The sequence below is a fragment of the Hordeum vulgare genome, chromosome 1H, assembly GCF_904849725.1.
Source record: "Hordeum vulgare subsp. vulgare chromosome 1H, MorexV3_pseudomolecules_assembly, whole genome shotgun sequence".
NCBI lineage: Eukaryota > Viridiplantae > Streptophyta > Magnoliopsida > Poales > Poaceae > Hordeum > Hordeum vulgare.
In genome coordinates this window covers 502,647,230-502,665,415 of record NC_058518.1, presented here as the reverse complement: position 1 = coordinate 502,665,415, position 18,186 = coordinate 502,647,230, and the positions used below count along the sequence as shown (strand labels likewise).

The following is an 18,186-nucleotide window of genomic DNA, read 5'->3' as shown; positions in this document are numbered from 1 at the left end:
GTGGTGGTCGCGTGGGCCATTATCGGTGCCGAGGGAGCTGGCCCCCACGGAGGTGGTACGTCGCCGTGTCAGGGAGGAGGACGAGCACGTCGGTCGCTACATGGTTGTGTTGGATGCGAGGCTCTCCAATACCTGGCAGGTTCTCCAGGGACATCACCCGAGCTATGATCCGGTGATGGTTCCTTATCTTTGGGTTGCCACCGCCTGCACCGTGAGACGTGAACTGGGTTTTTATCAATGATATTGTATGATAATATTCGATATGTATTAGTGATAGTATCGATTATTTTTCGGTTTGTCGTTGCTCCTTGTATGACTTTCATGAGTTGTTGAATGAGTAAGGATGATGATTAGTTATATGTCATTTATTTTATGTATGGAACGGGTTGACTTTAGGTGTCATGGGGTCGCTTCTCCTTCTTTTCCTTGTGTGCTAGATAGAGGAAGAATCCCGACTGTTGTCGTGGGGTCGCTTCTCCTTCTTTTCCTTGGGCTAGATATTTGTAATGCACTAGGGAAAGAAGGAGTAGCGACCATCAGCGGCGGTCGAAATATTAGAGGGACTGTCCACCATATACATGAGATGAGAGTTTAGGAAGGAAAGACTCGACAGACCTAAAGTCAACCCGTTGCATACTGAGTAATAGTGATCTGTGTGTTGACCAGTTTTAGGAAGGAAATGTCTGACGACGAAAGGAAATTCGCTATGTGTGAATACTGCCAAGACGAACGCGGCCTGTGCGACACACCTCACCTAATTGATGATAGGCGCTTCAGCATCATGCTGGATGAGGACTTCGAAGTGGATACAGTAAGTCACAACGATAAGTCTTTTTTCGTAATTAAGCATGACTTCTTTTGCTTCGACTTATAATTTTTATTTTTTACTATTCTACTAGCGTATCCCCTGCCATGCAAGAATTTATGTCTTGGATAATGTTGGTTTTAGTACTGAAAAAACTATGAAGGTAAAGAGAGTTCACTTGAGGACCAAGCATGGTTATGCTTTTGTCGTAAAGTTGTACAATGCACACACCTACTCCTATTTTGAATGCACAAATTGGCAAGCACTATGCAAGGCTTATGAATTTGAGCCTAATATGCTTATCACCTTTGATATTCGTCCGGAAAATGAAATTAAAGGTAATATCGACATCTGGGTCGATGTGCAGACTCCTCCAGTCCTACCATTATGTGAGTTTATTAACCATATTTATTAAGTAATTTATATTGTTTATTTAAAAATAGTTGACAACTTATTTTCATTGACAGCTTATTTTCGTTCTTCAAAAAATGTACGGAAGATGGTAGACAGAACCTATTACTACAATAATGAAGCGGAATTAACTTGTAAGGAGAAACATCATCTTGTCGCATTTATCAATGATCTTGAGAATTACAATACCTATCGGCAAACTCCCCCACATTATGGTCACTACGTGCCACTAGTGCACGTGGTGAACTACGGTAACATGCATGGAGATTGCATGATAAGATTTTCTACTATTACGACATCCGTGCATCTTTTGCATACATTCTTGTAAAACTAAACTACATTGCTAGCCACAAAGTTAATACTATGTTTTTTAACAGAAAATCCCGCAAGATTGTGTGCCTCATCTGATGTTTTCAAGAGGTCACATTGATGTTATGAGCATACGACCAGCACGGCCAGGTCAGCCTAGGTATCTGCATCACTCTTGCCATACCGGATTTCTAAAACCGATGAAATGACAATCAAAGATTGGAAAAAAAATGTTTGGTCAATCGTAGAGAGCTACTTGAAAGCAACATTGTGAGTAGGCCAAGAATTGGAGAAAAGATGATCTCCATTCTCCATAATGGAGAGTCAGGGCCTATCTTGTTTTATGATATTCTACCTAAGAGAGGGTAGAGTAGGTCCTATGAGAGAGGAGTAGATCCTAGGTACAATGTGTTATTATGTGCTACAATGTGTTATAGTTGATGATGAGGAAGAGGAGTTGTGATTATGACTAGTGACCAACTTTTGTTATATATATGATGTCTCATTGACGAAAATGATGATTAAATAGTGTTGGTGGTAATGACTTACGATGATTATTAGCTATGGTGATGCAAGAGTGTTTATATTAATATGATGATGATGTTGATCATGATTATCATGATGATTTTTTATTATAATTATGATTGGTTATTATATCATTAGGGGAAGGAAAGCGGATTAGATTCATGTGTGGATGAATCTTCGACGTTGGGTTCATTAGCCCAGATGTTGTAAATGAATGGTCGGTACGCCACAATACATAAGAGACCGAGGATAAGTTGTTAAAGTCATTACTGTTAGGATTTAAATTAATTCTATAATTAGGGATAATCCTCCCTTGTGTAAATTGCCGTCGGTTGCTTATGGCAACCGTTCGACACGCCCGCGCCCCCACGATCGGACGTGTCTTTTCGTGGCAACGGTTCCCCATGTATATAATCCTTGGATCATCAATGAAAGAGATACTTCGATCAATCTGTATTATCACACGTTATCAGCACGTAACTCTACCGAGAGCAGAGAAAAGGTAAAACAACTCCGGCGAGAGTCGCCGGAAAAGAAGAAAGAAGGGAGGAAAGAAGAAGGTAAGAGGATGCCTCGTGGTCTCCTATCCTTCTTCCTGCACCTCGTTCGTGACGGCGGTCGAAGTCGACAGAGCCGTCGCCATCGCCATGGTGTTGGCGGACTTCGCCGCCACAACCGCCACGCCCGTGATCTTCGCCGGTTCGGTGGCCGCCGGAACGGTTTCCGCCGCCGTGCACCACGTCTTAGGCATGGCGCCCGTGGTCGCCACGTGCTGGGCCTTCCGGTGCTTCGCGTGAACCGACGCCGGCGCCGCTCCCGGCCTGGATTCTCGCCGGACCGGCTCCTCCGAACCTGTACGCGGACGAAGTACTTGAACCTGTGGACGGAGCAATGGACGTCAACGCCGTTGAGCCGGAACTTGCAGCGCCTCCACCACCACATCCATGCCCTGTGCACGGATGGGGGCCATGCCCGACCCCGTCGTCGTCTCTTCCACTAAACTACGAGGTCCAGGAGGAGGTCGAGCCCGCGCCACCGGCGTTGCCCGCGGAGCCCGCACAACCGGACTCGCCGCGCCTTCCATCACCGACTCCGGGGCACGAGACAGTGGCCGTTGGGGCTTCTGCAGCAAGCTTTGGGCTCGGGATGCACCTGCCCTCGGCGATTGGTGCACGCGCCATGAACGCGTACACTGGTGCTTCTTCGTCGAGCGCTAGCCTCGGGCTACGCCTCCCCGCGCGGGCTGCTGCACTCGGGGACGTCTTCGACAACTGGGCGAGCAGCTCCACTGGCCCATCGGCGCCCCGCCGCTGGCACAAAGTGCCACGCGTCGTGCTACAGCACGCCGGCCGTCGGCCGGGATGATGGAGCCCGGTGAACCTTGGGCTGGCCAATGGCCACTCCAATGGAGTTGCTCCCGGGACGCACCTGCGTGGAGGAACTTCTTCAGAGGAGGAAGATGCTGCGCCGGGGCCTTCGACCTCGCGTCGGTGAGGCAGTGACCGACGGTGGAGTTTGGTGGTGGTGGTGCTAATGGAGAAGAAAGGAAGGCTGCAGTGTATTGTGTAGTACTAATGGAGAAGAAGATGGGATGGCGTCCTCTATCCATTCACCAACCCACCACGCTTTCCATCCACTAGCTATCCATCCACCACCCACCAACATCACCACGTGCCACCACATGCAGCAGCCCACCACCGCTTGGGCAATGGCTCTTAATTACTTTCCACCGACACAGTACACGCATGTGTTATCCCACTAGGCCTAGTTGGCTAGTTGGTCATGCAACAACAAAAAAAAGCAAAAAAAAATGATGGCTTGGCCACGGTAGTAGGCTACTTTATTTGGCATACTGTCATTTCTTTAGTTTTCTTTTCTGATTAGCTTCTAGCTTTCAGTTTTTTGTACATATGTGTTTGTTAGTATTTTCTAACATAGTATCATGTAATATCTGCTTATTGAAATGTCAACATGTGTATGTGTGCAATTTTTTTTTAAATTGCTACATGTTGATTATGCTTGAAAATTGTATGACTACTTTCAGTTTTTGCACATATCTTATGAATTGCATCTAATGCAATGTATGCTTTGTTCACGACTGTGGGGTCTACACCACATGGTGATTACCTTCAAAGTGTTTTAAATAACACAAGGTTGTACAAAGTACCATGAGATTAAGGTATGCACTACTTGGTAGTGATTACCTCAAAGCAAAAATGAAAGCACACATATTATGGCATGAAAATAGCCATACGAGTGTCTACGCCACTTCATGGTGAATACCTCTATGTGTTCTACAAAACAAAGATCTACGCCATTTTATGGTGATTATCTTTTGTATACAGTCATATTTTGGGTCGTTTAGGCTTTTCCTAGACCTTTATATTTAATCAAGCATTTTATTTTACACACAATTAATTTACATGAGTGTAAATTAATGCGCATGATATTTTTCATGCAGGATATGGCTGACATATCCAAGAAGGAATTTGCTGAGCTTGCCATTGATGGCAGAAATTATCTGACCTGGGCCATGGATGTCAAGATTAACTTGGCGGCCAGGAATCTGATCAGCACTATAACCACACCTACTCAAGGTACTCCTGCTATCGCAGATACGGCAAAGTATGCTTCTTTGCAGTTCATTCGACACCACCTTGATCCTGCTCTAAAAGAAGAGTATATGATGGAGGAAAACCCTCTATCATTGTGGAACTCCTTGAAGGAGCGTTATGATCAACAAAGGTCGGTGATGTTGCCTGAAGCGCAAAGAGAATGGGCTCTTATCCGTTTCCAGGATTTTAAGTCCGTTGCAGCATACAATTCTGTCGTGCATCAAATCAACTCTAAGTTGAGATTCTGCAATAGTGCAGTTTCGGATGCGGATCTCATTGAAAAGACACTCTCTACTTTCCATCCTAATATGAGGATTCTTGCTGAACAACATCGTCAGCAGAAATACAAGAAGCATTCTGAGTTGATATATGCACTCCTTCAGGCAGAAAAGCACAGTGAAATTCTCGTTAAGAATAATATGTCCCGTCCAACGGGAACACTGCCGCTGCCTGAAGCACATTTTAATTCTCAGAATACTCAGAAGTCCCGTGATCCCAAAAGGAACCATAGGAAGTTTAAAGGAAAGTGGAGACGCAATGAGAATCAGAATAGCAATGGAGTACAAAAGAGTAAGAATCATTTTAAGAAAAATGATAAGGGTAGCAGCTCTCAAGCTTGCTACAGATGTGGTTGTACTACTCATCATGCAAGGAAGTGTACTACTTCAAAGCATTTGGTGACGTTGTATTAGCAATCAATTGGCAAGGGCAAGAAGGCTCAAGGGAACCAGTACGAAGCTCACTTCACTGGTCCAATGATTGAAAGTTCTCAAGACGTTCATCAGAACGCAGTTCATGACAACATGGAGAACCAAGACCAGGCTTAGCAAAAGGAAGGACCGCCACTTAATGTTGATCACATGTTGGTGGATTTCACTTCTACTAATGACATATATGGAGATATGCTTTGATCTTCCAATAATGTCATAAGTGTTGTGATGATGTACTTAGTTATATTGTGTGTTGTAAAATAATTATGTCCTCAGACATATGGTATTGTAATAATTATGTCCTTAAACATAATGTATTATAATTTGTAAGCAGATATACATAATATGTAATATATGTGTTAATTCTATATGAGATTGGATAAATAATGAATTTTATTCTTTTACTCTATAGAAAACTTCGAGAAACAATCCAATGGAGGAGGAAATTTGTTTAGTGGACAGTGGTGCCTCTAACACAATTCTACGGGAGGTTAAATACTTCCAAAGTCTCAAAAAGAGTAAGGGAAGTGTTATGACAATTGATGGTCATGACACGGTAATTGTTGGTTCTCGTCAAGCCACATTTACCCTCCCGAATGGTACAAAACTTGAAATCCAGGAGGCTTTATTGTATCCGGATTCAACTCGTACCCTGTTGAGTTTTAAGGATATCCGTATGAATGGCTACCACATTGAAACTCATGAAGACAATGCGGTTGAAAGCCTACTCATAACTCAGCAGAAGGGATCCGACAAGGAAACCCTGGAGAGACTGCCTGCTCTATCTTCTGGATTGTATTACACATACATCAAGCCAGAGCAACATTTGGCATACAAAATAATTTTTCAGAATCTTGACAAGTTCAAGATATGGCATGATCACCTGGGTCATCCTGGTGTGGGGATGATGAGAAAAATTATTGACGGTTCAATTGGACACAACATAACGGTTGCTAATTTCCCTAAATCCTCGGATTTCATATGCACTCCATGTGCAACTGGGAAATTAATCACAAGACCTTCATATCTGAAGATCAAGAATGAACCACTTAATTTTCTTGAACGCATTCAAGGAGATATATGTGGTCCAATTCAACCGTTATCGGGACCATTTAGATATTTTATGGTGCTCATTGATGCATCAACAAGATGGTCCAATGTGTGTTTATTATCAACAAGGAACCATGCTTTTGCAAAGCTGATCGCTCAAATCATTAAACTGAGGGCAAATCATCCTGAACACAGGATAAAATCCATCAGAATGGATAATGCTGCTGAATTTAGTTCACGAGCATTCAATGATTACTGCCTAGCTTTAGGCATAACTGTGGAGCATTCTGTACCATATGTACACACACAAAATGGTCTTGCGGAATCAATTATCAAGAGGATCAAGTTGATAGCAAGACCACTCCTACAGAATTGTAATCTTCCAACTTCTTGTTGGGGACATGCGGCATTGCATGCCGCAGAGTTGATACAAATTCGACCAACTGCATATCATACAGCCTCCCCGCTGCAGTTAGTACGTGGAAATCAACCAAGTATTTCCCATCTTCGAAGATTCGGTTGCGCTGTCTACGTACCGATATCACCACCTCAGCGTACATCGATGGGTCCACATAGAAAAATGGGGATCTATGTGGGGTACAATTATCCGTCGATCATAAAGTACCTGGAGCCTCTAACAGGGGATTTATTTACAGCCCGGTACGCTGATTGCATCTTCGATGAGGACAATTTTCCGGAATTAGGGGGAGAAAAGAACCACAAAGAATGCCAGGAAATAGATTGGAATGTCAAAGGCATTCAGTCCTTAGATCCACGTACGAATGAATCTGAACTGGAAGTTCAGAAGATTATTAATTTGCAAAATATTGCAAATAATCTGCCAGATGCATTTACTGATTATAAAGGTGTAACTAAATCCCATGTTCCCGCTATGAATGTTCCAGAGAGAGTTGAGATATCTCATAAGACCACTCAACTGCCCAAGAGGGGGAGAAAACTGGACAAAAAGGACAAGGCTTCTCAGAAGCGTCCGCGGGAAGTGAGGATCCCTCAAATAGTAAATGCAGGTCAACCGCGTGTTGATATTCAACCTAGTGTTGAAAGACACCTAAAGGATGTTATGCATCCGGAACCCAGCACAACTGTGTGTTGGAATTATGCCCTAGAGGCAATAATAAATGTATAGTTATTATTATAATTCCTGTATCAAGATAATAGTTTATTATCCATGCTATAATTGTATTGAATGAAGACTCATTTACATGTGTGGATACATAGACAAAACACCATCCCTAGCATGCCTCTAGTTGGCTAGCCAGTTGATCGATGATAGTCAGTGTCTTCTGATTATGAACAAGGTGTTGTTACTTGATAACTGGATCACGTCATTGGGAGAATCACGTGATGGACTAGACCCAAACTAATAGACGTAGCATGTTGATCGTGTCATTTTGTTGCTACTGTTTTCTGCGTGTCAAGTATTTATTCCTATGACCATGAGATCATATAACTCACTGACACCGGAGGAATGCTTTGTGTGTATCAAACGTCGCAACGTAACTGGGTGACTATAAAGATGCTCTACAGGTATCTCCGAAGGTGTTAGTTGAGTTAGTATGGATCAAGACTGGGATTTGTCACTCCGTGTGACGGAGAGGTATCTCGGGGCCCACTCGGTAATACAACATCACACACAAGCCTTGCAAGCAATGTAACTTAGTGTAAGTTGCGGGATCTTGTATTACGGAACGAGTAAAGAGACTTGCCGGTAAACGAGATTGAAATAGGTATGCGGATACTGACGATCGAATCTCGGGCAAGTAACATACCGAAGGACAAAGGGAATGACATACGGGATTATACGAATCCTTGGCACTGAGGTTCAAACGATAAGATCTTCGTAGAATATGTAGGATCCAATATGGGCATCCAGGTCCCGCTGTTGGATATTGACCGAGGAGTCTCTCGGGTCATGTCTACATAGTTCTCGAACCCGCAGGGTCTGCACACTTAAGGTTCGACGTTGTTTTATGCGTATTTGAGTTATATGGTTGGTTACCGAATGTTGTTCGGAGTCCCGGATGAGATCACGGACGTCACGAGGGTTTCCGGAATAGTCCGGAAACGAAGATTGATATATAGGATGACCTCATTTGATTACCGGAAGGTTTTCGGAGTTACCGGGAATGTACCGGGAATGACGAATGGGTTCCGGGAGTTCACCGGAGGGGGGCAACCCACTCCGGGGAAGCCCATAGGTATTTGGGGGGGTCACACCAGCCCTTAGTGGGCTGGTGGGACAGCCCACCAATCCCCTATGCGCCAAGATAGAAAAATCAAAGGAAAGAAGAAAAAAAAAAAGGAAGAAGTGGGAAGGGGGAAGGACTCCCTCCCACCAAACCAAGTAGGACTCGGTTTGGGGGGGGGAGAGTCCTCCCCCCTGGCTCGGCCGACCCCTTGGGGATCCCTTGGACCCCAAGGCAAGGTCCCCCTCCCTCCTCCTATATATATGGGGCTTTTAGGGCAGATTTGAGACGACTTTCTCACGGCTGCCCGACCACATACCTCCATAGTTTTTCCTCTAGATCGTGTTTCTGCGGAGCTCGGGCGGAGCCCTGCTGAGACAAGATCATCACCAACCTCCGGAGCGCCGTCACGATGCCGGAGAACTCTTCTACCTCTCCGTCTCTCTTGCTGGATCAAGAAGGCCGAGATCATCGTCGAGCTGTACGTGTGCTGAACGCGGAGGTGCCGTCCGTTCGGTACTAGATCGTGGGACTGATCGCGGGATTGTTCGCGGGGCAGATCGAGGGACGTGAGGACGTTCCACTACATCAACCGCGTTCTCTAACGCTTCTGCTGTACGATCTACAAGGGTACGTAGATCACTCATCCCCTCTCGTAGATGGACATCACCATGATAGGTCTTCGTGCGCGTAGGAAAATTTTTGTTTCCCATGCGACGTTCCCCAACAGTGGCATCATGAGCTAGGTTCATGCGTAGATGTTTTTCTCGAGTAGAACACAAAAGGTTTTGTGGGCGGTGATGTGCGTTTTGCTGCCCTCCTTAGTCTTTTCTTGATTCCGCGGTATTGTTGGATTGAAGCGGCTTGGACCGACATTACTCGTACGCTTACGAGAGACTGGTTTCATCGTTACGAGTAACCCCCTTTGCTCAAAGATGACTGGCAAGTGACGGTTTCTCCAACTTTAGTTGAATCGGATTTGACCGAGGAGGTCCTTGGATGAGGTTAAATAGCAACTCATATATCTCCGTTGTGGTGTTTGCGTAAGTAAGATGCGATCCTACTAGATACCCTTGGTCACCACGTAAAACATGCAACAACAAAATTAGAGGACGTCTAACTTGTTTTTGCAGGGTATGATTGTGATGTGATATGGCCAATGATGTGATGTGATATATTGGATGTATGAGATGATCATGTTGTAATAGAAATATCGACTTGCACGTCGATGGTACGGCAACCGGCAGGAGCCATAGGGTTGTCTTTATACTAACATATGTGCTTGCAGATGCGTTTACTATTTTGCTAGGATGTAGTTTTAGTAGTAATAGCATAAGTAGCACGACAACCCCGATGGCAACACGTTGATGGATGATCATGGTGTGGCGCCGGTGACAAGAAGATCGTGCCGGTGCTTTGGTGATGGAGATCAAGAAGCACGTGATGATGGCCATATCATGTCACTTATGAATTGCATGTGATGTTAATCCTTTTATGCACCTTATTTTGCTTAGAACGACGGTAGCATTATGAGGTGATCTCTCACTAAAATTTCAAGACGAAATTGTGTTCTCCCCGACTGTGCACCGTTGCTACAGTTCGTCGTTTCGAGACACCACGTGATGATCGGGTGTGATAGACTCAACGTTCACATACAACGGGTGCAAAACAGTTGCGCACGCGGAACACTCGGGTTAAGCTTGACGAGCCTAGCATGTGCAGACATGGCCTCGGAACACATGAGACCGAAAGGTCGATCATGAATCATATAGATGATATGATTAGCATAGGGATGCTTACCACTGAAACTACTCCCGACTCACGTGATGATCGGACTTGGGATAGTGTAGGTGGATCATGAACCACTCAAATGACTAGAGAGATGTACTTTTTGAGTGGGAGTTTAGCATGTAATTTGATTAAGTTGAACTCTAATTATCTTGAACATAGTCTAAGTCCACTTTGAATATATTTGTGTTGTAGATCATGGCTCACGCAAGTGTCATCCTCAATTTTAATACGTTCCTAGAGAAAGCTAAGTTGAAAGATGATGGAAGCAACTTTGTAGACTGGGCTCGTAATCTTAAGCTAATCTTACAAGCTGGAAAGAAGGATTATGTCCTTAATGCTGCGCTAGGAGATGAACCACCCGCTATGGCTGATCAGGATGTTAAGAACGCTTGGTTAGCGCGTAAGGAGGACTACTCAATAGTTCAATGTGCAGTCTTGTATGGCTTAGAACCGGGACTTCAACGTCGCTTTGAGCGTCATGGAGCATTTGAGATGTTCCAGGAGTTGAAGTTCATCTTTCAGAAGAACGCCCGGATCGAGAGGTATGAGACCTCCGATAAATTCTATGCTTGCAAGATGGAGGAAAACTCGTCTGTCAGTGAACATGTGCTCAAAATGTCTGGGTACTCAAACCGTCTAGCTGAACTGGGGATTGAACTCCCGCAAGAAGCTATCACTGACAGAATCCTTCAATCACTGCCGCCAAGCTATAAAGGCTTTGTGTTGAACTACAACATGCAAGGGATGAACAAGTCTCCCGGCGAGTTGTTTGCGATGCTGAAAGTCGCAGAGTCTGAACTCCGTAAAGAGCATCAAGTGTTGATGGTGAGCAAGACCACTAGTTTCAAGAGAAACGGCAAAGGCAAGAAGGGAAATTCAAGGAAGAGCGGCAAGCCTGTTGCCAATCCGCCGAAGAAACCCAAGGCTGGACCTAAGCCTGAAACAGAGTGCTTCTATTGCAAGGGTATGGGTCACTGGAAGCGCAATTGCCCCAAGTATCTGGCAGATAAGAAGGCGGGCAAAGAAAAATCAGGTATATTTGATATACATGTTATTGATGTGTACTTAACCGGCTCTCGTAGTAGTGCCTGGGTATTCGATACCGGTTCTGTTGCTCACATTTGCAACTCGAAGCAGGAACTGCGGAATAGACGAAGGCTGGCAAAAGACGAAGTGACGATGCGCGTAGGAAACGGTTCCAAGGTTGATGCAATCGCCGTCGGCACAGTGTCACTTCAACTACCATCGGGATTAGTGATGAACTTAAATCATTGTTATTTAGTGCCTGCGTTAAGCATGAACATTATATCTGGATCTTGTTTATTGCGAGACGGTTACTCTTTTAAGTCTGAGAATAATGGTTGTTCTATTTCTATGAGTAACATCTTTTATGGTCATGCACCGAATGTGAGAGGATTGTTCATATTGAATCTTGATAGAGATACGCATATACATAACATTGAGACCAAAAGAGTTAGAGTAAACAATGATAGCGCCATATTTTTGTGGCACTGCCGCTTGGGTCATATTGGTGTAAAGCGCATGAAGAAACTCCATGCTGATGGACTTTTGGAGTCACTTGACTTTGATTCACTTGACACGTGCGAACCATGCCTCATGGGCAAGATGACTAAGACTCCGTTCTCCGGAACAATGGAGCGTGCAAGTGACTTGTTGGAAATCATACATACCGATGTGTGTGGTCCAATGAGCGTGGAGGCACGCGGCGGATATCGTTATTTTCTCACCTTCACTGACGATTTAAGTAGATATGGTTATGTCTACTTGATGAAGCACAAGTCTGAAACATTTGAAAAATTCAAGCAATTTCAGAGTGAAGTGGAAAATCATCGTACCAAGAAGATCAAGTTCCTACGGTCTGATCGTGGGGGTGAATATCTGAGTTTCGAGTTTGATACTCACTTAAGACAATGTGGAATTGTTTCGCAGTTAACACCGCCTGGAACACCACAGCGTAATGGTGTGTCCGAACGTCGTAATCGTACTTTGTTAGAAATGGTGCGATCTATGATGTCTCTTACTGATTTGCCGTTATCGTTTTGGGGTTATGCATTAGAAACATCTGCATTCACTTTAAATAGGGCACCATCGAAATCCGTTGAGACGACACCATACGAACTGTGGTATGGCAAAAGGCTAAAGTTGTCGTTTCTTAAAGTTTGGGGATGTGATGCTTATGTCAAAAAGCTTCAGCCTGAAAAGCTGGAACCCAAAGCGGAAAAGTGCGTCTTCATAGGTTACCCAAAAGAGACAGTTGGGTACACCTTCTATCTCAAATCCGAGGGCAAAGTGTTTGTTGCTAAGAACGGAACTTTTCTCGAGAAGGAGTTTCTCTCGAGAGAATTGAGTGGGAGGAAGATAGAACTTGACGAGGTTGTCGAACCTCTCATCCCTCTGGATGGTGGCGCAGGGCAAGGGGAAACCTCTGTCATTGCGACGCCGGTTGAGGAGGAAGTTAATGATGATGATCATGAAACTCCAGTTCAAGTTTCTGTTGAACCACGCAGGTCGACGAGATCACGCGCTGCTCTAGAGTGGTACGGTAATCCCGTCTTGTCAATCATGTTGTTAGACAACAATGAACCTGCAAATTATGAAGAAGCAATGGTGGGCCCGGATTCCAACAAATGGCTAGAAGCCATGAAATCCGAGATAGGATCCATGTATGAGAACAAAGTGTGGACTTTGGAGATACTGCCTGAAGGCCGCAAGGCTATTCAGAACAAATGGATCTTTAAGGAGAAGACGGACGCCGACGGTAATGTGACCGTTTATAAAGCTCGACTTGTGGCAAAAGGTTTTTCACAAGTTCCAGGAATTGACTACGATGAGACTTTCTCTCCCGTAGCGATGCTTAAGTCCGTCAGAATCATGTTAGCAATAGCTGCATTTTTCGATTATGAAATCTGGCAAATGGATGTCAAAACGGCGTTCCTTAACGGTTTCCTTAAGGAAGAGTTGTATATGATGCAACCCGAAGGTTTTGTCGATCCTAAAAATGCTGACAAGGTGTGCAAGCTCCAGCGATCCATTTATGGACTGGTGCAAGCATCTCGGAGTTGGAACAAACGCTTTGATGAGGTGATCAAAGCATTTGGGTTTATACAAGTGGTTGGAGAATCTTGTATTTACAAGAAAGTGAGTGGGAGCTCTGTGGCGTTTCTAATATTATATGTGGATGACATATTACTGATTGGAAACAACGTAGAACTTTTGGAGAGCATAAAAGGTTACTTGAATAAAAGTTTCTCTATGAAGGACCTAGGAGAAGCTGCTTACATTCTAGGCATTAAGATCTATAGAGATAGATCAAAACGCCTGATAGGACTTTCACAAAGCACGTACCTTGATAAAGTTTTGAAGAGGTTCAAAATGGAACAGTCCAAGAAAGGGTTCTTGCCAGTGTTACAAGGTACGAGATTGAGTAAGACTCAGTGCCCAGCAACTGATGAAGATAGAGAGCATATGTGCTCCGTCCCCTATGCTTCGGCCATAGGCTCTATCATGTATGCAATGCTGTGCACTAGACCGGATGTTAGCCTGGCCATAAGTATGGCAGGTAGGTTCCAGAGTAATCCAGGAGTGGATCACTGGACGGCGGTCAAGAATATCCTGAAGTACCTGAAAAGGACTAAGGAGATGTTTCTCGTGTATGGAGGTGACGAAGAGCTCGCCGTAAAAGGTTACGTCGATGCAAGCTTTGACACAGATCCGGACGACTCTAAGTCGCAAACCGGATACGTATTTATTCTTAATGGGGGTGCAGTAAGCTGGTGCAGTTCCAAGCAAAGCGTCGTAGCAGATTCTACATGTGAAGCGGAGTACATGGCTGCCTCGGAGGCGGCTAAGGAGGGTTTCTGGATGAAGCAGTTCATGACGGATCTTGGAGTGGTGCCAAGTGCACTGGATCCAATAACCTTGTTCTCTGACAACACTGGTGCCATTGCCTTAGCAAAGGAACCAAGGTTTCACAAGAAAACCAGACACATCAAACGACGCTTCAACCTCATCCGCGACTACGTCGAGGAGGAGGACGTAAATATATGCAAAGTGCACACGGATCTGAATGTAGCAGACCCGCTGACTAAACCTCTTCCACGGCCAAAACATGATCGACACCAGAACTGTATGGGTGTTAGATTTATTACAATGTAATTCACATGGTGATGTGAGGGCTAGATTATTGACTCTAGTGCAAGTGGGAGACTGTTGGAATTATGCCCTAGAGGCAATAATAAATGTATAGTTATTATTATAATTCCTGTATCAAGATAATAGTTTATTATCCATGCTATAATTGTATTGAATGAAGACTCATTTACATGTGTGGATACATAGAAAAAACACCATCCCTAGCATGCCTCTAGTTGGCTAGCCAGTTGATCGATGATAGTCAGTGTCTTCTGATTATGAACAAGGTGTTGTTACTTGATAACTGGATCACGTCATTGGGAGAATCACGTGATGGACTAGACCCAAACTAATAGACGTAGCATGTTGATCGTGTCATTTTGTTGCTACTGTTTTCTGCGTGTCAAGTATTTATTCCTGTGACCATGAGATCATATAACTCACTGACACCGGAGGAATGCTTTGTGTGTATCAAACGTCGCAACGTAACTGGGTGACTATAAAGATGCTCTACAGGTATCTCCGAAGGTGTTAGTTGAGTTAGTATGGATCAAGACTGGGATTTGTCACTCCGTGTGACGGAGAGGTATCTCGGGGCCCACTCGGTAATACAACATCACACACAAGCCTTGCAAGCAATGTAACTTAGTGTAAGTTGCGGGATCTTGTATTACGGAACGAGTAAAGAGACTTGCCGGTAAACGAGATTGAAATAGGTATGCGGATACTGACGATCGAATCTCGGGCAAGTAACATACCGAAGGACAAAGGGAATGACATACGGGATTATACGAATCCTTGGCACTGAGGTTCAAACGATAAGATCTTCGTAGAATATGTAGGATCCAATATGGGCATCCAGGTCCCGCTGTTGGATATTGACCGAGGAGTCTCTCGGGTCATGTCTACATAGTTCTCGAACCCGCAGGGTCTGCACACTTAAGGTTCGACGTTGTTTTATGCGTATTTGAGTTATATGGTTGGTTACCGAATGTTGTTCGGAGTCCCGGATGAGATCACGGACGTCACGAGGGTTTCCGGAATAGTCCGGAAACGAAGATTGATATATAGGATGACCTCATTTGATTACCGGAAGGTTTTCGGAGTTACCGGGAATGTACCGGGAATGACGAATGGGTTCCGGGAGTTCACCGGAGGGGGGCAACCCACTCCGGGGAAGCCCATAGGTATTTGGGGGGGTCACACCAGCCCTTAGTGGGCTGGTGGGACAGCCCACCAATCCCCTATGCGCCAAGATAGAAAAATCAAAGGAAAGAAGAAAAAAAAGGAAGAAGTGGGAAGGGGGAAGGACTCCCTCCCACCAAACCAAGTAGGACTCGGTTTGGGGGGGGGGAGATTCCTCCCCCCTGGCTCGGCCGACCCCTTGGGGATCCCTTGGACCCCAAGGCAAGGTCCCCCTCCCTCCTCCTATATATATGGGGCTTTTAGGGCAGATTTGAGACGACTTTCTCACGGCTGCCCGACCACATACCTCCATAGTTTTTCCTCTAGATCGTGTTTCTGCGGAGCTCGGGCGGAGCCCTGCTGAGACAAGATCATCACCAACCTCCGGAGCGCCGTCACGCTGCCGGAGAACTCTTCTACTTCTCCGTCTCTCTTGCTGGATCAAGAAGGCCGAGATCATCGTCGAGCTGTACGTGTGCTGAACGCGGAGGTGCCGTCCGTTCGGTACTAGATCGTGGGACTGATCGCGGGATTGTTCGCGGGGCGGATCGAGGGACGTGAGGACGTTCCACTACATCAACCGCGTTCTCTAACGCTTCTGCTGTACGATCTACAAGGGTACGTAGATCACTCATCCCCTCTCGTAGATGGACATCACCATGATAGGTCTTCGTGCGCGTAGGAAAATTTTTGTTTCCCATGCGACGTTCCCCAACACTGTGCACACAAATATTGGTGTTGGGACATCGGTACACCTTGACTCGACTATTGTGGAAAATCACAATGAGTTAGAAGGTATTGATGAGATTTCCATCAACTATGTTGAATCAGGAGAATCATTCAACAGAAAGACTACAATTGTCGACATATTTTTCGCCTCAAAGATTACAGATGACCTGGCATTGGATCGTGAACCTAAGTCCATGGCAGAGTGTATGAAACGCTCAGACTGGTCCAATTGGAAGGTTGCAATAGAGGATGAATTGCGCTCGCTTGCCAAGAGAGAGGTATTTACTGCAGTAATACCTACTCCTCATAATATTTTCCCCGTGAGGGCAAAATGGGTTTTTGTTCGTAAAAGGAACGAAAACAATGAGGTGGTGAGATATAAAGCGAGGCTTGTAGCACAAGGGTTTACACAGAGACCCGGCATAGATTATGATGAAACATATTCTCCTGTGATGAGTGGAATCACGTACCGATACTTGATATCACTGGCAGTGCAAATGAATTTGTATATCCAATTGATGGATGTTGTGACTGCATATTTATATGGGTCACTTAAGACGGATATCTATATGAAAGTTCCTGAGGGACTGAAGATTCCGGATCCAAAAGCTAACCGCAACATGTATTGCGTAAAGCTACTGAAGTCGTTATACGGCTTGAAACAGTCAGGTAGAATGTGGTATAACCGACTAAGTGAGTTCCTTCTGGAGAAGGGTTACTCAAACAACAATGATTGCCCATGTGTGTTCATCAAGAAATCCACTGATGGATTTTGTATAATTTCCGTGTATGTTGATGACTTGAACATCATTGGAACTACACGTGAAATACATGAGGCAAGTAATCATCTCAAGACGGAATTTGAAATGAAAGATTTGGGTAAAACCAAATTTTGTCTTGGTTTGCAACTTGAACATTTTTCTTCAGGAATACTTGTTCATCAGTCTGCTTACATCCAAAAGATACTGGAAAAGTTCAATATGGATAAAGCATACCCATCAAAAACACCTATGGTCGTCAGGTCGCTTGACAGAGACAAGGACCCTTTTAGGCCTAAGGGTGATGATGAAGAGATATTAGGACCAGAATTTCCATATCTCAGTGCCATTGGTGCACTAATGTATCTAGCAAACTGCACTAGACCTGATATAGCATTTGCAGTTAATTTACTGGCTAGATACAGCGCATCACCAACAAAAAGGCATTGGGTTGGTGTGAAGAATATTTTCAGATATCTTCAAGGCACCAAAGCTCTTGGTTTATTCTATCAGAAAAATCAAGAGAGAACCATGGTGGGGTATTGCGATGCTGGATACTTGTCAGATCCCCATGATGCCAGATCGCAGACTGGTTTTGTCTTCTTACATGGAGGTACGGCCTTCTCTTGGAAGTCAACAAAGCAAACCTTAGTGGCAACGTCCACCAATCATTCTGAGATAATTGCTTTGTTCGAAGCATCACGTGAATGTGTATGGCTTCGCAGAATGATGAACTTTGTCCAAAGTTCAAGTGGGATTGGTTCGGTAAAATCACCCACTATTATCTACGAAGATAATGCTGCTTGCATTGCACAAATGCAAACGGGTTATATTAAGAGCAATATTACAAAGCATATTTCTCCTAAATTATTTTATCCCCATGATCTGCAAGAGAAGGGGGAGATAAGTATTTTGCAAACGAAGTCATGCGATAATCTC

General features: G+C 44.6%; 1 protein-coding gene across 1 annotated transcript; it reads right to left on the bottom strand.

The window, feature by feature from the left end:
- Positions 1-2,457: 2,457 nt before the first annotated feature.
- On the bottom strand, positions 2,458-3,715 carry LOC123402330. The gene is made up of 2 exons (XM_045096235.1): positions 3,710-3,715; positions 2,458-3,621 (listed from the first exon to the last, which is right to left on the bottom strand). The coding sequence occupies exons 1-2, from the start codon at positions 3,713-3,715 to the stop codon at positions 3,052-3,054; spliced, it is 576 nt and encodes a 191-aa protein (XP_044952170.1). The 3' UTR covers positions 2,458-3,051.
- Between the last annotated feature and the right edge of the window lie 14,471 nt (positions 3,716-18,186).